Source organism: Chinchilla lanigera, unplaced genomic scaffold (genome assembly GCF_000276665.1).
Source record: "Chinchilla lanigera isolate Chin_1 unplaced genomic scaffold, ChiLan1.0 scaffold00068, whole genome shotgun sequence".
NCBI lineage: Eukaryota > Metazoa > Chordata > Mammalia > Rodentia > Chinchillidae > Chinchilla > Chinchilla lanigera.
Window position 1 is genome coordinate 2546594 of NW_004955469.1, and position 24994 is coordinate 2571587.

At 43.6% G+C, this 24994-nt stretch overlaps 1 protein-coding gene across 1 annotated transcript; it reads right to left on the reverse strand.

Annotated features, from left to right (window-relative positions):
* Positions 1 to 1849: 1849 nt before the first annotated feature.
* On the reverse strand, positions 1850 to 21904 carry Matn3 (matrilin 3). Its single transcript, XM_013522559.1, has 8 exons — positions 21690 to 21904; positions 16494 to 17060; positions 13071 to 13196; positions 12121 to 12246; positions 10203 to 10328; positions 8577 to 8702; positions 3970 to 4080; positions 1850 to 2940 (listed from the first exon to the last, which is right to left on the reverse strand). The coding sequence occupies exons 1-8, from the start codon at positions 21841 to 21843 to the stop codon at positions 2885 to 2887; spliced, it is 1392 nt and encodes a 463-aa protein (XP_013378013.1). The 5' UTR covers positions 21844 to 21904; the 3' UTR covers positions 1850 to 2884.
* Between the last annotated feature and the right edge of the window lie 3090 nt (positions 21905 to 24994).

Consider the following 24994-nt stretch of genomic DNA (forward strand, 5'->3'; position numbering starts at 1 on the left):
CCGGGCCGGCCGGGCGCCTGCGCGGTGATGCGGGCGCGCCCCTGACTGGGACCTCTGACTGCGCTAGTGCGGGGCTCCCACCTGATGATGTGCGGTTCGGCGCGCCCGGCTGTGGTACCGGGAGGAAGACTCCGGGCCCAAGGCGGCCACAGTGCCGTGGGCTTGGAAGCCGCACTGCCTCAGCACTCTGGGAAAGAGGAGTCGTGGCTGCATGTGGGAAGCGGGCGCCGTCGGCCGCGGGCGTGCGTGCTTGCCGCGGGCCGCCTGCTCTGCGGCTGCAGAGCCCGCCTAGGCACGCGGGGAGTGTGGGCTTTTATTGTTTGGAATTTTTAAAACAGTTCAAGCTGGCACTGCAGCCTCGAGAGCCCTTCGGAAAGGGATGTGTGTGAACTTCGGCTGCCTGAGCCGCGGTTGCCGTTGGAGCGCGGTGGACCGCTGTCCAAGTTTGTCCCCTGGAGGCGACTTTTGTATTTTCCCTTCTCTTTCTACCTTAGCGGGTTTTTTTTTTTTTTTTCTTTATCCTTTTAGAGTCCCTGAGAGTTACCGCACCCCAAAATCGAAGACATAAGGCAGAAATACAAGTAGAGTATTAATCAAGTATTTTGCAAATGACTAATCAAGTATTATGCAAATCATCACTAATTATTTGGTCTCATCCATTTTTTTGTTTCTGCTTTCCCCTTTTTGGTATGACCGATAGCTCCCGTTGTTACTTATGTAATCTAGTGTGTACTTTATGCAGCAGGGTTCCTTTCCCCACTTCGAGTCTTCCACCATTTCAGCCAAATCTTTTGACCTAGGTCATCTCACCCAGCACTTTCTAGGATTCAAAGATCTAAATTCAGATCCTCTCTCCACCCTAAAATGTTCTTACTAGGGCGCTCCTACCCTGAATCCTGCGATCCAGCCTTCCATCTGGCTTTGCTTCCCAAGCCGTCTTACAGACCCTAGGACATTCCTGCCTTCCCAAAGGCCAGTTGTACCCAAACTGGCACAATTCAGGTCTCCCAGTGTTCTTTGCAAACTTAATGTGTATTCCATTCAGTTCATATATTTTCAACTCTTTCAGTATTAAATAGCAAATGCCCAAGATACACTGGCACCTGCTCATAAGCTACTCATAAAATGCATCAGTATTAATGCTGAGACATGATTAAAGCTCATGGTCACACTCATCCCTCTTTACCTTTCCCTCCATGTCTGTAAGCTCTTGTTTGTTTCTCTGAACTAGTAATTCTCCGTGACATATTAATATATATTACTGATTCTGTTTTCAAATTTTGAAAATATTACTGTAGCTATACGTCATTTCCTTTCAAAATTTTTGAAAAGTAATAAATGTTTCATATATAATGTCTTTGTGTATTGATTTTTCACCTTTCTTTTTTCCTTTTTTCTTATACAGACTGGCCTTGAATTCAGCAATCTTGCCTCAGCTTCCCAGGTGCTGAAATTAATAGGCACCCACAACCATGCCCAGTTTATTTTTTAGTTCTTTAAACTTGATATTTTATGTTTATAGGTTATATTTGCTCTTCACAAGTTTATATCAGTGTTAAGCTCATAATTATTTTATCTAAATTTAGATAATTCTATATTACTCTCTTTCCCACAACATACTTGATTAAAACCCTCTGTCTAACCTGTACTACATGTTTAACCTCAAGAGTGAGAGTATATTATGGGAAGCGTATCAACCTTTTTCCTTTAACGAGAAAATTCTTTACATTCAAAATAATCATTCAGTTCAAAACAAGGAAATACATTAATACACAAAATTGACATGAATCACCAAAAAACCAGTCATGACACTGACATGTAAAGATAACTTTTTATTATATTGGGACAATACCAAAAAAGAACTGAGTAGTACACAATTTAAAGGACTGTTCTGTTCCAAAAGTTTATAAGCTGTAGAACTAAGAAAAAATATATGTATCAAAATATATGAAAAATTAGGCCTATTACTATCATTAAGAAAGACAATACTCAATTTTATTTCTTGTTCTACCAATTTTATAAATATGTAATTTTACTGACTAGATCCTAAATCAAAAGATAAAGTAAACTTAGGCTTTTTTGTCCTTGGTAGAAGTTTAACACTTTAAATTCACAAGTAGTGCATCTGTGGGTTTCTAAGTCCAGAATGAGTTTAAGATGGCATATGATGTTCTCTGAATCTGTGATAACTGTTGTTAGATATGTGTATCACAATCTTTTGATCACAGCTTCAATAACCAGTGAAGATAAGTAAAAAATGAAGTGTTGCAGTTCTATTTTCCTCTCCATTTAATTATATGAACTTTTTAAATGTAAATACTTTGTATAATTTTCAGTCAGTAATAAAACTGGCTTATAAATACTATCAAGAAAGTAGATCCAAAATTTCCAATGTGAATATCATTATCTTATGAATATAAGTATTTAAAGTTAAATGGCTCAATTAGTAGATAATGAAAGAAACATTTATTTTTGCTTTGGTTTTTTGAGACAGTCTTGCTTTGTAGTTCAGGTTGGCCTTGAACTGACTACATATTCAAGCTCACTAGAACTTAGCAATCATCCTGCCTCAGCCTCCTAAGTTCTGGGATTACAGGCATGTGCCACCATGCCCAGCAACAAACATTAAACTTTACATTCTACTTCCTACAAACCATTTCACAGTTATAGCTTAAAGACACTAAAGTTTGCTTTTAAGGATCTGCACCTTTATTTCCTTGGAAAAATAATACTGGTTCTCCAGAAAATCCTCATACTGTTTATCCAGTAATATTCAAGCATTTACAATGGCAAATTATTAGCAGAAACATTGGAGATACAAGCGTGCAAAAGAATGAACGTTACACTGAGCTCTCCACATTTCCAGGTGAAAATTTTAAGCAACTTAACTATGTACTTGTCTATATTCATGTACTTGCAACTTCTCCAAAATGTCATCTAGTGGCTAATTGTTAAGGTCAACACCATTTACATGCATTAGAAACATAAATACACCTTTAGAGCTTTCAACACAAGGTAGGAGAATCGTTTCCTATTGTAAATTTTAAAAAAACAACAGAGCTATTGCTCACCAAATATGTAATTTAAAATTCAGACTTTTTTTCCTAGAAATCATGATAGTATTAGATGACTGTAGCAAATATTTTTGCTTGTATAAAATTTAAGGTGAAAGCCATCTGTTAGTGGGGTGGGTGAGGGAAGAAATGTTTATGAAGTTGTGATTAAAGGAAATATTGAACTGCCCCTTTGTTTGGCTCTGACTTTTCCAGAAAATGTATTCAGTGGGTTCAGAGAGAGTTACGCCTTTCCTATGTAGTTAGAAGAATGTCAATCCCAAAATGGGAGATGGGAAAAGTGAAGCCTAACTCCAAGTGGCATCTTAAATGCGTAAAGAATTGGGAAATTAAAAAAAGAACATCTGCATACTCCTGGGTTACACCTACCAAAGTCTGAATGCCACTCACCTAAGGTATATGAGCATAGAATTGTTCACTTGAGCTGCATTCTTTTCTTCATTTTACTAAAAAACTGGTTTTGAAGTTCACATTATATTTTGAAATCTTTTCTGACTGCTTGGCCTGTCAGTGTAGACCCATGTGTAATCTGAGATGTCACACCCCATCTATCAGCTGTCTTATTCTGTGTGAATATGGGTTCTGAACTAAGAGCAGCACTTTAAGGAATCATAGCATGATGATTCCAACTGTTAGGTGAGAACCAATTAGGAGACTATACTGACGCAGAAAAGTACCAGAAAAAGAAACTGCTGAGTAGATTTAACAGGAGAGTATTAAATGTCTATTAAATTACCTTTTAAAAGAATTGGAAGAAGATTTTTTTAAAAGTTGTGTATTCTCATCGTAGAGCAACAAATAAAACACATGCGCGGAGAATATCCTAAAATGTTTGGTTCAGCTTGGTACCTAAGTTGGCTTCAAGGAGAAGCAGAAAACCTTCCAGAAAGGATATGTTTGGTGTTCAGTCTCTGGAGATAGGAACTGACCTTCTCCTGGAAGGCCAGGGTGGCCTCACACCCACAAGCGTCTTCAGTGGAAAGGAGTCTCCGGACCTCTTCAACAGCTGCAGACCATGACAGTACACAAAACATTAGCACTCCTGGGAATGGTAAGAAGTCAAGAATCCTACAATTCTGAGTCTGGCTGATTTTACTCAACATGATGATCTCCACACTCATCCATTTCTCTGCAAATGACTGAACAATACCCCATTGTGTATATATACCGCATTTTCTTTACCCATTCATCTGTTTATGGGCATCTTGGCTGTTGTGTGTGGTAGAATCAAAAACTACAATGATATTTTAATTTTTAATAATATATGACAGCATAGACACATTGCCATTAATGCCCCACAGATGACTCTCTCTTGCTTCAAATACCCATTGTCCTTGTTCCTTTTGGAAGCAGTTCTAAAGTCCTTCTTCATGCATGGCTTGCTCCTGCCTTTCCATTGCTGCTACTTGACAGTACGGCGTGGGATGAGGGGGAGTATTTTGGGGGAGATTTAAGGCAATTGTTTTTAATTTAAACATACACTGTATATGTCACGTGTACCTTGTATATTGTGCCACAATGAACACAGTATGTGGGTGTCTCTGTGATGTGCTGGCTTTAACTTCCTCAGGGATATGCCAAGGAGTTATATAGCTGCATCAAATGGTAGCTTTATATTTTTAATTCAGTGAGGAAATGTCACACTTATTTCTGTAGTAGCTACACAACTTTACTTTCTGGCTAGCAGTGCAGACGGCTTTTTTTTCCCCCACATCTTCATCGGCATTTACTGTTTTTTTGTATTTTTTATGTTTATAATAAAAAATAGTAAAATAACAGCAACATAGACAAAAACAAAACAAAGCAAAAACGATAAAAATGACACAGGGTTTCAAAACAAAATGATAGGAATTAACAGTGGTTGTTATATTATATATTGTTATCGTCAACAAAGTTGCTCAGATTACCAGATGTAAAAATGCAAGTATTCTTGATGATAGCAATTACAACTGGGTTGAAATGGAATCCCTAAGTCATTTCAATTTGCATTTCCCAGGAAATCTACAATTCAATTCTGCTATTTCTAAGGTTTACTTCTGTGCATTTTCCAGGGGGTAAAAGCAAACAGAAAAAGGAGAAAATATTTTGGGATGATAATGTCACAGAAACAATTGTATTCGGAAACACTGGGAAAACATTTGTCAAAGCTAAGTAATGGGTATATGGAGGTTCATTATAATACTCGATCCTTTTGTGATTATCAAACATTATCAACAAAACAAATTTTTAAAAAGATTGTTGGTGTAGGTAGACACCAAGGATATAAGCATAAGACTATGTCCCTTCTCCAATGTTGGTAGGAGTACGGACTGGTGCAAACACTGTGGAAATCAGTGTGGAGATCCCTCAAAAAACCAGGACTGTGGTCCCATTTGACCCAGCAATTCCCCTTCTTGATATCTTCCCAAAACAATTAAAAGCATCATACCACAACAATGTATGTACATCCATATTTAAAGCAGTACAATCTGTAATAGCTAAATCTTGAAAGCAACCCAAATTCCCACCAACTGATGAATGGATAAAAAAGATGTAGAGTTTATTGTTATACAATTCTTCAGCCATAAAGAAGAATATTCTTGAGAAATATATACCTAAATGGATGAACCTTGAGACCATATTTTTAAGTAAAATAAATCAGACATACACATGTAAATATTGCATTGTCTCACTGGCATGAGAAACTGAAAATGTAAATAAGAATCAAAATGTATAATACAAATTGTGAAATAGGAAGAAATTGTTCAAAAAGAAAGGGGAACTAGAGAGGGGAAAGAAAAAAGGAAAAAAGAGAAAAGAAAAAATGAGAAAAGAAGGATAAAAATGGAAACAAAAGCTGGGCATGGTGGCGCACACCTATAATGTCAGCACTTGGGAGGCTGAGGCAGGAGGATCGTTGTGAGTTCGAGACCAGCCTGGGCTACAAAGTGAGCTCAAGGCCAGCCTGAACTGTACAGCGAGACCTTGTCTCCAGAAGACAAAAAAAAGAAAAAAATGGAAACAAAGCTTTGCAAGTAAGGAGGGGAAGAGGGGGTTGAAAGGAGAGGAAGGAATGGGAAAAAAGAGGAATCAAAATATATCATATACAGGTACAAATTTTCTATGGTAAATGTGATCATTATGTATATCTAAATAGTACCAATAAAATTAATTTTAAAAATTAAGACAGTGTCCCTGTGGTACAGTATCCTCATTAAGAAATAAAAATAAGAATTGCTCTTTCTTTGCATGTTCAAAAGATTCCAAAAAGTAAAACTAAGTAACTCCTGCTTGCTATATAGGACTGATATTCTGTTAAATGGTTTGATGAGAGGTCCAGTATTTAATGTATCTTTAAACTAAAAATTCAGGTTTGTACTAACATTTAAGTAAATTTAAGAGAGTGATAAAGATAACTCCTACTTCTTCTGGTAATTCAATGAAGCAGCTATGTTATTATAACCCTTCAAGTTTTATTTTTATTTTTATTTATTTATTTACTTATTTTTTGGTGCGAGGGATGTTTCCAGTACTGGGAATTGAACTCAAGACCTTGAGCTTGCCAGGCAGGCACTGTGCCACTGAACTAAATCTCCAGCCCAACCCTTTAAGTTTTAGAAATAAGGGCAACATGCTAAGTCTGCAGACTGATGTCTAATCTTCCAACTGAGTAGAACCACTGAGGACAGGGTTGTTCCCTTGCTCCAACACGTTCTCTCACATTCTACAATGATACAGTATAGGGCTAGGGGGCCACAAATTCACTTACTCAAATGTCCTCTACCTGTCTAAACCCTATTGAGAAGACCTCTGGGAAGATGGTGGAGCAGTAAGCAGCAACAAATCAGTCCCTCCAAAATTCAGAATCCAGACACTAGAAAATAACAACCAGGGGAAGAAAAGAAGAATGGAGGTGGATCCCCAGGGCCCAGGAAGGATCTACAGGGAAAATTGGAGCACACAGAGAAAGTGAAGAACAGACCTTTACAAAGAAAAAGGAGTAGGCAATCTGCACTTTCTCCCCAGATCCCAGGCTCATGGTATGAGAGAAAAGGATCAAATATACACAGATGACAAAAAAAATGAAAAAATTTAAATTTAAAAAATATATATATGTATATATATATGGACACTCCAGAGGCCTCCATGGAGAAATGCAAACTCTTATGCTTAAGGTCAGTTAGTTTTCAGCAAGGTTGAAGTGAGTTCAATCTACCCCTCAGTAGGCAAAAGTCTCGGGCTGACAACAGATTTGGTCAAGCCACAGAATGTCAGGAGAACTTCATGAGATTACTAAAAAGAGGGTCACTCAAGGATATTCTATAGTGGAAAATACTAGTCCAAATGGTTACAAAATGGGCCAGAGTACCCCCATAAGCTAGGTTTTCACCCTTTCTCATAGCTTTCCAGCCATGGCAGTGCCAGACATTCAAGGTCCAGACAAGTCTACTTCTATCACTTCTGCTACTGTCCTCTTCCAAGCCTGCCCACTGTACTAGTCTTCAACCTCTCCAGCACTTGGAGAGCAGCTAGAGTGACTTCTGAAGACTCAGGTCTCTCCACTGCTTTAAGCCCTTCAATGGATTCTCGTTGTTACAATAAAACATGAACTGTCTCCCTGTGGCTCAGAGGGACAGCATGATTGGGCTCCTGCCTAACTCTCCAAGCCATGTTGTGCCAAGCTGACTTCCCCAGCCACCATGCTTCTCACATTGGTCACCCTCTATTTCTGCTCCCTTCCGAGCTGCCACTCAGGACTCTGGATTGCTCTCCTTTCTTCTTTCTGCAGCACCCACCAGGAAAACCTAAGCACTGCTCCTCCCTAGTTCTCAGATGGCGCTTCCTCAAGGACCCTCCCAGCCTGAAGTTGGTCCTTCCAGCCCCCATCTGAGCACCTTCTCCTTGCCAGCATTGCTGTGATTGAACTGGATGTTTGTTTTCACCTGCAAAGGTGATAAGGGAAGTTGATCACAGCAACTTGGATGGAAACAGCAGGTTAGGAGCATGTTTCTGGAATATCAAATGTCCACTGTGGATAGGAGGGAAGCTGGTTGCAAATGTAGTCAAAAAGCAGCTTTAAGAGACAAGCTGGAGTAGAACAGTAGTCACTAAGGGCTGGGGGCATGGAAAACAGACAGTTACTGCTAACTGAGTACAGGTTTCTCTTTGGAGTCATGAAACTGGAGGTAGACAGTGGTGGAGATAGACAGTGGCGACATTCCACAACAATGAAAATGTACTAAAAGTCACTAAACTCTACACGAAAAATGGTCAGAATTGTATATGTAATGTCATATATATTTTACCACAGTAAAACCCCAGACTAGATAGAGAAATGAATTAGAAAGAAAAAAGGGAGAGGTAAGATCAGATCAAGGACAGCAGACTAGTGGAGGAGGGTAACTACTTTATTCTGGAGTCTACTGGAGACTGCCGAAGGCCCTGGCCAGAGAAGGAGCACCACGGTACATGAGAGAAGATTTCTCCTACTGTGAGAAAGAGGTTTAAAGGGCCAGTCTTCACCTGTACATGTCTTCTTGTCTTCATTCAGGTTGTAGCCAGGGAAACAGTCACAGTGGTAGGACACCTCCCCATCGCTCACACAAACGTGCTGGCAGCCGTGAGTGCCCAGAGCACACTTGTTATGGACTGGTCAGGCATGGAGCAGGAAAGAAGATATCCATATGTTAATGAAATGGAGTACAAAACACAAACCTCTGGGAGAGAAAAGCCTCCCTGGGTCCCAACTAGCATTGAGACTGAATCCTAAATGCTACAAGCCCCCTGTTTCAGGAGAGAGCTATTTCCCTTCTCCATTACATCCCTGTGACCACAGACATCTCTGTCCTGTTTTTGTCCTGTAGCTCTCTGAGAGCCCCTTCTCTTTGTTCTTCTGCCGACAGCACTAGAAGGCACTGAATCTTGACAGTATCCCAGAGCTTATCTTGAGCTGTTCTGATGACTGTCAACATCTTCAGATACTCATGGGTCATCAGCATAAATAACCTATTAAGGACTTATTGTACATGGAGCTAAGCTTGAAGCTGCACAGAAAGGACTGCATTGACCAAGCTCCTGCCCTTGATAGCTTACAAAGTGGGATGAAAAACATTGATAGAGACATACACAAATACACTCACAAACACAGACAGAGAAAAGTAGCAATAATGCTAATATGAATAATAATGATGTATATGACTGGACAGTGAAGAATTTATTATCTATCAAATAAATAACATTTTAGGGACAATGACAATTTGCCCAAATAACTGGAGAACAGAGAACAGCACTCTAACAGTCTCATGTCCAAATTGGCCCAGGACAAACAGCAATGTTATTTCCCTCCATCTGTCTTGATGAGATGCTATGATACAGCTCCTCAGGGGACAGAAAAGAAGTGTAAAGTTTCAAAAGCATTCAGTATGCCAAAACTAAGCACTACCTCGAGTGCTAGGAATTTCTCTCCTTTAGGAGTGCTTTTACATTTATAAATGCCACCCTGTTCTACCCGTGAGTTTAAATCAAATTAATGAGGATCGGCAGTCCTGCCAGGGGCTCCTGAGCAATGTCATAAGGCTCAGATTCACTGAAGACCGATCAGCTAGAAGCCGTGGGGGGATGTCCTGCTGCAGACTTACTGGAAGACCTGTGTAGGTCTAATTCAGGCACTTACAAAGTCTCTTTTACTAAATGATCCAACTTTATAAGACTAATGTGACAGAAAAGTTCCAGGCCAAGTTTTAATTGGAAAAAGATCAGTTCAGCCTATCACATCAAATAGTTACTGCCCAACTGACTTCCTCAAAAGTCTCCTATTTGCTTAAAAAGTCCCCAGTGTCCAGGGCTATAAAATTTTCCTGGATAGGGACCTTACATTTAATTAGCTTTTCTCATATCCCCCTCTCCCTACCCATTTCCTAGTGGTCTTCTTCTGAAGCGATCTATCTTTGCAAAAGCCAGTGGGCTTTGCAAAAGCCACTCACTGAGCAGCCAATGTGTAGCAACCAATGCATAGTAGCGTATGTGCAGTCTGTAAGCATGGGGAAGGTGTGAAACTTGAATTTTCAAGTTGCCTCTTTTCTTGCTACCCCAAGTTGGTTTCACTGCCACAGAAACCAAGTATGAAAGAGTCTGTTGAGGAGAGCTTACCTGAACATGTTTTCTTATCTGCATTCAGAGTGTACCCCTCAAAGCATTCACAGTGATGAGAACCAGATCTGTCATTCACACAGATGTGCTGACAGCCATGGGTACCAGAAGTACATTTGTCTTTAGCTGTCAGACAAAAGTCCAGGAAAAAGAAATGAAAACTAAAAGTCTTTTATTACCCATATACTTAAAAATAAAATCTTATTTGCAGGTAGAAATAAGAGGAAAATTTATTGATGTTACTCAAAAGCCATCAGAATTATTTGCTCTAAATGGAGGTTAAGTAAACTAAATAAAACCCTGCACACAGTCATTATTCTCCAGCCTTCCCCAATTTATAAAATCATCAGTTTGAGGCTTTATTATCTAAGAATTTCATAAATACTTTCTAAAACATTTATTTTAGGTTTATTATATTTATCTTAACTCCGAGAAACACCAACAGCTATGTGTCTAATTGCACTAGATTTGGAAAAATAGAATTTGAGTTTGAAGAAATTATAGATGAATCCTCTCCTGTTTTGTAAGTGAGGGAAATGAGCTGTAGAGAGACAGCTGATTCAGGGTAGCATCAGAATTCAAGATCCCAATTGTCATCCAATGTACTTTCTCCTATATTGGTGTATTTTTAAGCTGCTTTTTTGGATTTTCAAACTTTTCATTTAGAGATAATTTCAGACTTATGAAAAAAAACCACAGGGCCTGGGAAATAGCTCAGCAGCACAGCACCTGTCCAGTAAGCGTGAGGTCATGAGTTCAATTCCTGGTACCAAAAAAGAAAAGAAAACAAAACAAAATCACAGAAACAGAGCTAGGACTTCCTTAATTCACTCTGCTTCTCCAAATGTTAGCAACTTACATAACCCTGGTATGGTAATCAAAATTACACATTATGATTTGCAAGGGCCAAGATATAGCTCAATAGGACAAATGCCTGCCTGGCAAGCACAGGGTCCTGAGTTTGATTCCCGGTACTGAAAACACAAATACATTATGATTTGCGAACCTGCACACATTATTCAAATGTTGCCAGTTGTTCCACTAATGCCCCCTTTCTAATCCAGGGTCCCACAGTGCATTAAGCTTTCACATCCTAGTCTCCTACAATCTAGGGTATGTGCTCAGCCTGCATTTGTCTGTTATGACTTTGACACTTTTAAAAAGTACTCGAAATCTGGGCATGGTGGCACACACCTGTAATCCCAGCACTCAGGAAACTGAGGCAGGAGGATCGCTATGAGTTTGAGACCAGCCTGGGCTACAAAGAGAGCTCAAGACTGGCCTGAAATGCACAGCAAGACCCTGTCTCAAAAAGACAAGAATAACAACAACAAAAAGTACTTGAAATTATTTGCTGAACTAAAAATATCTATTTGAGTTTGTCTGAGTTTCCTTATGTTTTTTTGTTGTTGTTTTTGCTTTTTTTCTGGTACCGGGAATCAAACTCACAACCTTGCGCTTGCCAGGCAGGCGCTGTGCCGCTGAGCTAAATCCCCAGCCCCTCCTTACGATTCGGAGTTTTTAGCAAGAATACCACAATCGTGCTGTCCTGTCCTCTGTGCAGGATGTCACTACAGTCATCATGAAGACCTTAAGTCTGACCACTTGGCTACGATGGTGCCTGCCAGTTTTCTCCACTACCAAGTTACTGAGTTGCCCTTTGTGAGCAATAAGTATCTTCTGAGGTATTATTTGCAAGGACTGTTAAGGCAGAGTACAGAAAGTAAATGAGCCACACATTTATACACGTGATCCATACACATTAACACTTCCAACTTTTCAAATAAGATTTAGAAATGCGAAACCCCAGGGTGGCAAGAGAAGAAAGCAGACCAAGTTCTCAGTGTATGAGAACCCCCCAGCACTGGGCAGGAAGGTAGAGGAAAGATCCAATAGTTCTGACTCCTCCTGCATTTACCTGAGCATGTTTTTCTGTCTTCATTCAAGGTGTAACCTTCATGGCACTCACAGTGGTAAGAGCCGGTTCTGTCATTCACACAAATGTGTTCACATCCGTGAGTGTTAAGAGCACACTTGTCAATAGCTGTCAACAAAGCAGTGGGACAAACTGAACACACGGAGAGTCAGCAGCAACTAAGTCTTTACGGACCATGTCTCACACACTTAGAGCTAGCAGAGGGCAGGGCACAGGAGATGGCTTGTGGAGTCTGGAATCAGCTCCCCGGTCCTGGCTCTTTCACTAACAGAGCTGGTGGTACAGGCAGGTTTTATTTTTCCCTTCTTTTAGTCTCAATTTTATTATCTATAAATGAATATGTTAAATTAAGTGATCTCTACATTTTCTTCCTCTCAAAAACTTTTCTAGGAGAAAGAGGAGGAGGAGGGAGACAAGGACAAGAAGGAGGAGAAAAAGAAAAAGGAGGAGAAGGAGAAGCAGAAAGAGAAGAAGGAGAAAGACGAGGAGAAAGGCGAGAAGGTGGAGGAGGGCTAATGCCCATCCCCAAGGGACCCTATGTGCATATTCATGTACCAGGTGAGTGAGACCTTGATAAATTTCCCTCCACTTCTAGGATGCATGCATATGTTTGTCCACAGAGAGGAAAGAGATGCTTATATTTAATTTAATAAAATCCAGAATGAGTGCCAAATCCTCAAAAGGACCAAGAGTTTGGATCCCTTCCTCACTGGCCTCTTCTCCTACTAACTCTTCTTTAACACTGGTAGTAAATGATATCTGACAAATGACTTCTGTGTTCTCTCACTTTTCTCCCCTCCTGCCTTTTCAAGGGACATTGGGAATGAACGCAGGGCAGCCAAAGGCAGTTAGATAGGAACTGGGCCAGTCCCAGCCCAGAGATAATGCCTGGAGTTCCAGTCCCAGCCTGGAGACGGTACCCATGGCCTCACCTGAGCACGTCTTCCGGTCGACGTTCAAGGCGTAGCCCTGGCTGCACTCACAGTGGTGCCGGCCGTCCCCGTCGCTGATGCACACATGCTGGCATTGGTGTGTGCCCAGCACACAAGGGTCCAGAGCTGCGCAAGGAAGTCACAGTCACCAGGGCTTCCTCCCTAGGCAAAAAGACACTGCTCTCCAGGTTCCTCTCTGATTCTGTCTTCACTATAAAAATTGGCTATTTGTCTTTCGCCTCTAGCTTATTAGAAACACAGTGATACCTCGGTTGTCAAAGGTTCTCAGCTTGAACCTTCCACTACTCCAACAGCAAAGTTCAAAAACAATCTACTCCGTGTTCTTAACTTTGCTTGATAGCCGCACTGAAAACCCAGCCTCAAGAAACCTGTATGGGCCAAGAGTGAGTCACAGTGTCTCGATGCAGAACCAAAGTGACAATCCTTCCATCCAAGCCCCTCACCCAGACAACATGTAGGGCTTGTGTCAGTGTGTTAAAACATTCATCACTATGCTTTTATTTTGCACTTTGTTTGTGTAAAATTTCACAACTATGGCTCCAAAGAAAGTTAGTGATACCAGCAGTAAAGCTAAGAGGAAAACTGTCAGATCCACAATACAGGGGTGTTTTGTTTTGTTTTGTTTTGTTTTGATTTTTTGGCCTTTTTGAGACAGGGTCTCGCTATGCAGCTCAGGCTGGCCTTGAGCTCACTTTGTAGCACATGCTGGTCTCAAACTTGTAGTGATCCTTCTGTCTCAGCCTCCCAAGTGCTGGGATTACAGGCATGTGCCCACAATACAGTTAAAGAAATAAATCACTGCAAAATTTGTTAAAGTCCTGGAAAAATGAATTTATAAGTGTAATTTGGGGGTCTCAGAGCCAATGATTTTTGTTTCCCATTATTTCTTATTAGAAAAAAAATGTTCATTTCTTGAACTTTTAGATGTTTAAACACAAACTTGGGATGAACTGAGTTCAACAACTGAGGTGTCAGTGTACCCCTCAAACTAAAAAATGTTACTAACGGTAAAATTACAGATCTCGCTAGACTTTCTCAAAAAAGAAAGAGAATTTTGAATTTGGTATTGAGACCAAACACTTCCATCAGACAGGCAGCTTGATGTTTTATTGATTTATCCACCACCCCTAAAAAGATTCTTGCTCCCCAAGCAGATGGGGGAGGACAAAGCACATGAGTGTTAAGCTAGTGCCACTGCAGCCTGGTTCCCAGGGGATTCTATGATTCGTTCTCAAAAAAAAGGAACACTAAAGTACACACCCAAGCCTGCAACTCACTTGCATTGCGGCTGGGAAGGCATATTTGAATATGTAAATGCTGGGGGCAATCAAGGTAATTGCCTTCTGAATCTTCAGCATAGCTCCAAAGGCCCTCCTGTGGAAATCGGGAACCCGGGGCACTAACATCCTCCAGGGCAATGAACTCATACGTTAAATACAAACAGGTTAAAAAACAAAAAGAAAGAAAGAACAAAATAAATGAGATTACATCATCTAGATGGCATCTTTATCTTTCTGCTCCTAGACCTATTTACACCTTGGATTCCCCCCACCCCCCCACCCCACTTGTGACATGTTTTGAAAGATGAATCAGCTAGGCACGGTGGTGCACAGCTGTAATCCCAGCATGTGGGAGGCTGAGATAGTAGAATGACTCTAAATTCGAGGCCAGCCTGGGCTGTATAGTGAGTTCAAACACAGCCTAGACTACATAGCAAGACTCTGTCTCAGAAAAAAAACCCACAAAAAATGAATCAATGAATTTAGTCATTTCTGAGAAACCAAGGAGGACTGTTGGAGGAAGCTGGCACTCTTGTGGCAGGTAACCCAGCCTTCCTTTGCCCTTGGCAAGAGGACAAGACTAATATTTTCCCAAGAAGGGTCTTTTCACAGCCCTCCCAACCTTGACTACAACAAGCTGCCCCACAGTCTTTTTCCATATAGAGAGGACATTTTCCCCCCAGAACAGCAGGGTTTTTATACCAGATGAAAAAGATCACTCGCTACTTTCTGGCCTTTGAGCCCAACCCCGCGGGCAGCTCTGACACCCAGTTTTGCCACAGATGAGCACCCTGGTGGAACAGTTCTCACCCACAAACCTAGGGAGTTTTCCTGGGAGAAAGAAAGCCACTTTCTTTTGGGAAACCAGTGAATGCCAAGTAGATGCCACCAAAGCCAAGGAGGGATTGTGAAGGTACAGTGTCCCAGGACAGGAAAGACAAGGTGATTCCAGCTAGGTGTGGCTGAGATGAAGCCACGCTGCTCCCCACACCAAGACTTCATCTCCCATTTCCCAACAAACTGGCGACCACTAGGTTTCTAAATTAATCTCCTGGAAATGTACATGTGTAATTGTTGGCTTACATGCTTGTCTCACTCCCACCCCTAGAATGTTATGTGATGTTCGGGAAGGGGTAGGTTTGTCTTTGTGTCTCCAGTGATCAAAAAATTTGTACTGAATAAACAAATGTGGACTAAATTATATAACAAAAAGATATCTATGTTTAGAAATTCACCTGGACTAGAAATGTATCCATACTCATTTGGATAATTCCACAGAGGACTTCAGAAGATGATCCCAAAATGATAAAAGGTACAAGAGTCCTCAAATCACAATACTGATCAGTGACAAAAAATAAACTCCAGAACTAAATAGATTTACATTGATATACCTGGGTAACACATGCAAAAATTTAAATGAAATCAGCATTTTCATATTTAAACTCCACCCTCATGCAAAAAAGGAGGGGGAAAGGAGTGACAGAATGAATTTTTTAAATCTGCTTCTTCTTGTGTCTGTCAAATGAACCAAAGCCAAATCGTTCTGGTGCCTAATTCTATTATTCCAGAAAAAATAGTTAGAAAAAGCCAAATCTGCAAACAAGTGTTCACTAAATGCCCATTGACCGTGACACTGGAATATGACCTGCTGATCCTCCTATATGACATTGCTTCTCGTCTTCTGCAGGAAAACAAGCAGAGTTCTGTTATATCTTGAGATGGTAAAACTACAGAAAATACCTAGGAGAAAAATGTAGTGGTTGAGAGAAGGCACAAGAAAGAGGTGTCTTGAGTTGTTTTCTTGTATGTTTTGAGCTTGGGTTTTCTCTAACCCCATCAGAAAACAGCAGGATTATTTATCCTGAGTATTTCCAGACCTGCATATTTCAAATGCAAACATGAAGATTTTACAAGCAAACTAAGTTATATATAATACGGCTCTGTACTTGTCAACCATCACTGTGTATTTTAAGTTGGTAAAAAAAAAAATGCCAAAAAAAATTGCGTGTATTTAAGTTTTTCAGAAAACTTCCACCAAAAAAGTGAACAAATCTCTTTTTGAGTACACAATCTCCAACATGCAACATCCTTTCTAGTTGGAAGCAAAGACTCACCAACTTACCACAAAAGGTTTCCTGGAACCTGGAGGAAAGCTTCTCAATGACACCATAGGTCTCCACATAGAACACGTGCTCATCCAGAGGCTCACTGGCCATCGTCTTCAGGGACTCCATGTCCGCCCGGTCCACGCCCACAGCATACAGCTCTATGCCTGAGGCCCGGGCCTGAGCTGCCACCTCGCTCACCTGGTCCTGGGGCCTCCCATCTGTCACGATGATGGCCACCTTTGGGATGTTGGATGTGGGTCCCCGGGCCCCCGCCTCCACCGTGAAGGCTTCATCCATTGCTGTCTGGATGGCCAGTCCCGACATAGTGCCGGTTGACAAGGGTGTGATGCGTGCTACGGCCTTTTTCAGGGCCTGCTTATCTGAGTAGGTCTGGAGCTGGAACTCAATCTTCACTGTGCTAGCATAGTTCACCACTGCCACCCGCGTGGCAGCCGCCCCAATGTCCAGAGTATCAATGATCCGGGAGACAAAGGTTTTCACTTTGGTAAATTCCAGGGGCCGGACACTACGAGAACTATCGATGATGAATACCAAGTCCAAGGGCCTGCTCTTGCAAACACCTGCAAAAAAAGGGCATAGGGAGCAGAAAAGACCAAGTAATGATCAGACCAAACCAGAAATATGACAATTCTTATTCCCAGAAAATGCTGGGATTCCAGGGACAGGCAGGACAGCATCCCTAACCCCAAGGCCACCACTGCCTGCTACCTTCCTTGCGACTGCCCTCCTTTGGCTGCTGAAACACCAAGGCCTTCAGAATTCCTAGTGGGAATTTACACAAAGATATGAAGTGCTCCCAGATCCCTCACCTATAGGCTGGATGCATCCTGAAATTTCACACCATGGTCCCACTGCTTGAGGTTTTATTCCAAGGTTCTCTGTGGCTTCTAGGAATGAATGGAACTCAGCCCTTTCCTGGCTGTCTGAGGCATCCCTGAACAGCGTCAAGGCCCTGCTCTAAGGCTGACATCACTGTGCACTCCCCTGCAGGTCTAGGCAATGGCAGAGTTTGAGGCGAGGTACGTGGGACCTTTATGATGGCTTTCTTCTGCTCCCCTGCTGAAGGGTGAACAGGCCTCTAGAGAAGCCCTCCACTTCCCTCCATCTGATCTCCAGACTCCTGGGCTAGTTGAAGATAGAAAGGAAGTGACAGCATAAACTGCTACAAGTATACTATACTTTCACCCCCATGAGCAAGTCTTACTGTTTGGAGGAGCAGAGGTTGTGTGACCTGTGTGTCTCCACCACTTCTCTGCCCCCTCTCTGCCACATAATCATTCACCAAGAAAATATATTTGAAGACCTATACATGAGGTCCTGGAGCTACAAAGGTACATAAGCCAGATTTCCTACCCTCAAAGCACTTACAAGGGGCGATCAAAATCTACAGTGAATGTTCAAATTGTAAAACTGAATTATATGAAAAGCCCTGAGTTCAATCCCCAGCACCAAAAGAAAGGCATTTACTATAATACCGTTTTTAGTTTGAACTTTTGTTGCATTTTTCAATACCTCACACATCGTTTTTACACGGCAGTGCCTGGCACACTGTAGTAATATAATGAATGTTAGTTTTCATCTATTCTTTCCTAGCTTTTCCTGTTTCATCTAGACCTATTTGCAAAGCCTCTCTCCTACCACCAAAATCAAGTCCACAGGTCAGGACGAGATAAGAAAGAAACCCGCACACACGCATCACACATAGGCCACCCAAAATGGAAACGAACTTCTTAGGAAGTGCCAACTAGGGCTCCTTTTTCCCTAATAAAAGAACAGAAGCTGATGCTACACTGTGAAAATAGTGAGTAGGAAAAAAGGTGACTCTAAAATAAATTCTTAGGTGAAGCCATTTATGGAAGAAAAATCCTTATCTGGAACAGGAATTATGGCTCTAAATAGCTTTCTTTCAAAAGCTAAAAATTGCCCTCTTGATTTTATGCCACTGCCTGGAGGTATTTAATTAAGAAATAAATATTTAGCCACGCACGGTGGTACATACCTGCAATCCCAGCACCCTGGGAGGCTGAGGCAGGAAGATGGTAAATTCAGGCCCTCCCCAAGCAGTTTAGCAACTTAGTGAGACCCTGTCCCAAAATAAAAAATAATTTTTGAAAAGACTAGTTTTGTAGCTCATGAAGGCCCTGGGTTCATTCCCCAATACTGAAGGAAAAAAAAAAAAAGATTTTTCCTTTTACTGACACTTTTGGAATCACAGGAGATGAACATAACAACCCTGTGAGGCAGGCAGTATAGCAGCTGTTTTTATGCCCGTCTGACAGGTGAGACCACCGGGATTCAGGAGGAGAAAGGACTGAAAGCAGAGGACTGTGGCTGGCCCCGAGTTTCCCAAGCCCCAGACCTCCACCTGGGCCTTTCCGCCTCCCTGAGGCTGCTCCCTGAGACAGCACTTTCCACCATAAAAGTCAACATGATCTCATGCACCAGTGAGCGTCCCACCAGTCCACTCTGAGCACCACCTCGAACACATGTGTCATATATTTAGCTAAGTCTGAAGGAATTAAGAAGCCCTCTTTTTTAAACAGTTCCAGAATTTTCCTTCACCCCTTGAGATTCCCATGGATCAGAAGCAAGAAAGAAGAGCTGTGCAAAAAATTCTGCCTGGACAGGGTCCAGGTGTTTTTGTGTAATTGGAGTAAAAGCAAAACACAGGATGATAAAGACTCCTGACTTTCTTTCTCTTTGCTCTCTCTTTCTCGAGCAGCGTGCTTAGAAATCACTTCCTGGAGCTGCGTGTGTCAGAGTCGTTCCTTCTCCAAGTCACCTTCACACTGAATCGTCTGTTCATGAGGGACCAAGGGTTGCAGGGGCGCAGAATAAAGTCTCCCTTTGCAGATGTCTGGGTCCCAGTCCCAGGAACCTGGGCATAAGCTGCTGCACATGCAAAAATGACTTTAAGGGAGGATGAAAGGCTTGAGATGCGGCTGGATCATTCATGTGGTGGCAACATAGTCACAAAAGTCCCCAAAAGTGGAAGAAGGCAGGAGAGGAGTTCTGAATGAAGAAATAGGAAGACTCGACCTGCTGGTACTGGCTTGGGGAGGGAAAACTAAGGCCACGACTAGCGCACACTACCTCCAGGAAGATGGGAAAGGCAGGCAGACATTTTTCTCCTTGGGCCGCACCTTGAGGTTGCCAGAGGAGACCCCTGTCAGGCTCTGACCCACAAACACTAACAGGACCTGTGTTATTTTAAGTTTCTAAATTCATGGCCTGTTGTTATAGCAGCAACAGAAAACTAATCCAAGGATCTTGACCAGATTGGCAGGCAGTTTTGACTACCCTGTTCTCTCCTAATTTGTACTCTCCCAACAGAAGGCACTAATTACTTGTTGGTTTGTTTGTTGCAATACCTAGGGATTGAACCCATGGCCTTTGCACTGACTAGCTCCCCAACCTTCTTTGATTTATTCTCACTTCCCCATTGGAAATAGCAGGAATTTGATTCTCAAACAATGAAATTATCTCAGCTAGTTGTAATGTTGAGGCAGGAAAATCATAAACTCAAGGCCAGCTGGGGCAGTTTAGCAAGAGCTTGCCTCAAAATAAAACTAATGAAAAAGGGCCAGGGTTATAGCTCAGCGGTACAGTATATCCCTAATTTAATCCCTAACACCCCCACACACACACACACACAAATTTAACCTCTTAAAAGGTTTCCATGAGCACAATATTACTATTTTTAAAGTTTTGCTAAAAATAAAAGCCCATAGCAAAGCTTAGCCATTCCTTGCAAGAGGGGAGAGAATTTAGGAAAAAATGCAGAGCATTGGTGTGTTTTTTTGGTTTTTTGGGGGTGTTTTTTTTTTCTGGTACCGGGGATCAAACTCACAACCTTGCACTTGCCGGGCAGGCCCTGTGCCACTGAGCCTAAATCCCCAGCTCCTGAGCACTGGTGTTTATTAAGGGATTCAAGACCAAGTGTGTGGATTCTAGGTAGTAAAGGATTGGCACAGCTTGGGGGAGCATGGTCACCCCAGGCAGAATGTCACCTCCTTCTACCCTTCCTTGGGCAGGCAGATGAGGACCAGAGTAAATCTGATGCTAGAAAAAAGGCTTTTCCCCCTTCCTGGCCTGGAACAACCAGCCAGCTACCGGCTGAACTGTACCCTTGGGAATCTGGGACTCTGGCCCCTCCTGCCTCCGTGGCAATGTTTCCCCCTTCCAAAGTTGCCTTGGAATGCTCAGATGTTAAGGAGAAGAGACCCCTGAGCTCCTTCTCAACACATCCAAAGGCACAGGAGGGACAGACCATCGGGTTACCCAACACTCAGCACAGCTGGCAGATGCCGGGAGACCCCAGGAAATGGGTTGACACTGCCTATCTTGACCAGGGCTGAAGCTGGGCTTCTGGTAATGAAGATAAAATCTTACAAAAACCAAAGGAAAAGCTGGATAGGTTGGAGCAGTGGAAGAAGCCTGTGGTTAGGATTTTAAGGCTGGTTTTATTCCGGGCTCCTGCGCTTATGGGCTGGGAGCCTGCGCTCTGAAAAGCTTCTGTTTCCCCGGGTGCGCCTTCCAGGGTCACATCAGATAACCACGTTTTGCTGCTCTAGAAGCTTTGCTCTGCCTCGGAACCAGTTACTGACCAAAACGGAAAACAGAATTGCTCGCAACCAACTCAGTGTCTGGAGTCTTTGGGATCTCAGCAGAGGCTGGGCTGGGGCCGGCAGTTCTAAAAAACCTCGGCTCAGCAGAACAGAGTTGAGGCAGGGTGGCTCAGGTGCTGGGCATCCAGATGGCTCTGCCGGTGTCCTTCGTGGCCTCACACCTCCACGCACAGCCCTCCCCTCTGCAAAACGCAGGATTGCATGGAGCAGCTGCTGGGCGGGAGCGGAGGGATGAAAGAGTCCTGCGCTCCCCCAGGGTAGAGACAGAGGAGTTCTGGGAGCCAGGAGGGGAGAGGGGGAGGACGACTTCTCAGTGGAAGCAGGGGTCGCTGGACCAAAGCTGGCAGGTACAGCTGGCCTGTGCTTCTGCCCAATCCCGGACCCACTCGGCTCATGAGACACAAGTTGTAGCTCTCACGTAGGAGTGGCCTGGGTACCCCATTCCCTCTTCTGGACCTCAGCTTCGCACGGGATTCTTCCTCCCGGGCCGGAACAGAGAGACCGGGGTGCCCCAGGCTCCCCTCCTCCTCGGCGTCCCGCAGGCCACCCCCGCCCCTGTACCTGAACCGCGGCCCCCAGGGCTGCCGGCGGGTCTGCGGGTCCCCAGCCTCGCGACGGCTGGGCCGGCCAGGGGCCCTGGGGAGGCGGGCGGTGGCAGCAGCGGCAGCAGCAGCGGCCAGAGCAGCAGCAGGCGTCGGGGCAGCGGGCGTGGCATGGTGCTCAGGTCGCTGGGCCAGGCGGGCAGTGGCGGCCAATTTAAAGGTCCCGCGTCGGTGACCCCGCCCGGTCCGCGCTCGCCAGGCGCCAATGACCCCGCCCCGGGCCACCGCCGAGCGGGTCTCGCGTTCCGGCGGCAGGGGCGGAATGTCTGGTCAGGCTGCCAGGTGGTCACCGCCGGGCTGGGTGGGCCCGGCTGGGCGCCGCCTGGGCTCTGTCTACCTCGCAAAACCTGGTAGGGACACCTAAGCAGGCCACAGCCCCTGCACCTTCCTCTGCCTGTGCGCCCCAAAGGATCTGGCTCAGGAACCCTGCCTCTACTCACCCAGGGGTGCTGCCTGGGGCTCAGAGCAAGTTAGGGTTAGCCTTGCTGCTCCCGCGCCACACCTCTCCCCAGCCCAGTAGCCCAAGTTCTGGATGTACTCTTGGTTTAAAGAAAGGCCTCACAGACTCTAGCAGCACAAATAGAGATGCTTTCATCACAGCTTCAAATCTCCATAAACACTCAAGCTTGCATTCCCGGGAGCAGAAAACCAAACATGCACCCCCGAGAGTGAGCTCCGGGTTAGCTGCAAGAACAGGCTGTGCCCGCAGAGGCCTCCAAAGACTCCGCTTGTATACATCCCATTTCCTCTCTGGAAGACTAACCAGCACAGGACTGGAGACTGTCCAGGAGCCCCTCAGAGAACTCACAGTCTGTGGGAGAGAAATATGCATAAATAGCATATCTGTCTACACTGGGATGTGCTGGACTTAAGAAGAGAGAGGCCGGCTAGACAGGAGGACTTCTAAAAACAGGGCGCTGAGCATGAAGGGAACCAGGTTCTGGCAGATCTATCTGGTCTTCCTGCTTCCCATTGCCCTTTTCCAGTCCTCCACCCAGCAATTTGAAAATCACTTCTTTTTGTCCACTACATTCTTAGGAGTTGATACACAGTAGCCAGAGTGAAGGAATAAACAAAATGTGGTATCTGTGTGCTATGTAATATTATTCAGCCTTAAAAAGGAAGGAAAGTCTGATCTATGTTACAATGTAGACAAACCTTGGGGACATGATACTGAGTGAGGTAAATCAGTCAAAATAGGCAAATACTGTGTGGTTCCACTTGTATGAGCTACCTGGAGTAGTCAGTTCATAGAAACAGAAAGTAGAATGTGCTTCCCAGGGAATGGAGGACGTGCTGCCTAATGGTATGGAGTTTCAGTTTTGCATAATGTAAAAGTTCTGAAGATTGATTGCACACAATCAATCTTAGTTACTCTTCTCATTGCTGAGACAAAATAACCAACAGCCACAAGTTAAAGGAAGAAAGGTTTATTTCCGTCTCATAGTTTGTGGAGGTTTCAATCCCTAGTCAGCTGGCTCCAAGGCAGGATGGCACAGCAGAAGGCACGGCAGAGAACAAAAAGTTCATGGCAGGGCAGGCAGGCAGTGAAGCAGCAGCAGCCTACTTTTCCCTTTTATCCCATCCAGGCTACAAGCCCTTTGGTTGATGCCACCCTCACATAAGGTGGACCTTCCTTTTCTCCACACCCAGAACTATGCCAAAGCAATCAGCAGACTAATTTAGTACCATACACCTTTAATCCCAGTATCACACACCCTAGATCCAGCCAGCTCCAAAAAGCTCCACTTATTTTTCTTCTTTCTTTTCTTTTTTTCTTTTCGAGACAGGATTTCACTATGCAGTTCAGGCCAGCCTTGCACTCTTTGTAGCCCAGTCTGGTCTTGGACTTGCAATGATCCTCCAACCTCAGCCTCCTGAATGCTGAGATTACAGGCATGCACCACCACACCCAGCCAAAAAGCCCCACTTAGGAATGCATGACACTTTGGCAGGGTGGGAGTGGGGGTCAAAATACAAGCCACAACTCACAACAATGTGAATATACTGCTATAGTTTTTTTTTGGTTTTTCTCCGGTACCGGGAACTGAACTCACGACCTTGCGCTTGCCAGGCAGGCGCTTTTGCCGCTGAGCTAAATCCCCAGCCCCTATACTGCTATAGTTTAAATGTGTCCCCCAGAAGTTCAAGTGTTGGGACCTTAACCTTTAAAGTCATATGTTGATGGCATTTGGCAGTAGAAGCTTTTGGGGGTAACTAGTATTAAATGATCTGGAACAGTTTCTTTATACATTATTTGTGACTGTGGGGTCATGTGAGTTCCCATGGTGCATTAGAGCTTTAGAAGAGGAGGAAAGACCTGAGCATGCTTGCTGCACCCCACCATGTGACACCCACTAATGCCTGGGGCTCTGGGAACACAGGGATGATGCCTGCTTTGTTCACTCCCAGTTCCCAGAAAGTCTGCCTTATTTAGGGCATGTGCACTGTTGGCAACAGGACCAAGACTTCAGGAAATAGAAGACCCTAGATAGAACAAGGCAGATGCCAAGCCTTGCTGCGGCAGGGTGGTCAACAGACAGCACAGACTGTTTGCACAGGAAACAGCCTGGCAATGCTTTTCCCAGGAGCCAAGCACTGCTGAGGAATGGCTTTGCTCTGTCTCATTTCACTGGCTGACAACAGTCAGCTCTGTGATGGGCTTTGGCTCCACACTGTGGCCTTTCCTCTGCCTCTTCTAGCAGGGGTGCTGGGTCCTCAGCCACTACCGGGTTCTTTCTGTGGAAGGAACTCGGGGGGAGAGAAGGCCTCAGATGTGATGGTCTGTTTCAGCATATTGGTCAGTGAGTATCTCTAAAATTAAAACTGTTCAACCAAGGCTAAGGCATATACTATGGGATGGGTACCTTTTCTTTTTAAAAATTGCACTTTCATATTGCTATATTGTTTCTACAGTTCTAAAAGACTATTTCTTAGTTGGCTCTGACTTGGTTAGGGAGTGATAACTAATGATCTCAAATCTCAGGCTCTTATGATATAATTGTTTCTCCTTGCTGTTTTGTGTCCTTTGTGGGTCAGGCTGCAGCAGTTCTCCACATGTTCTTCATTCTTGCACCCAGACATAAGGAGCAACCCCAAAGTGAGACGTGCTGGAGTTTGGGCAAAGGAAAGAAAAGAGAGATGGCAGAACCAGAAGATGGATGAGCAAGAAAGTGACAAAGCACCTCGACTCCGGTGTTGCTGGCCACTACAAGACACATGGCCAAGCCTCACATCTGTGCATAGGAAATATAAACCTTTTAC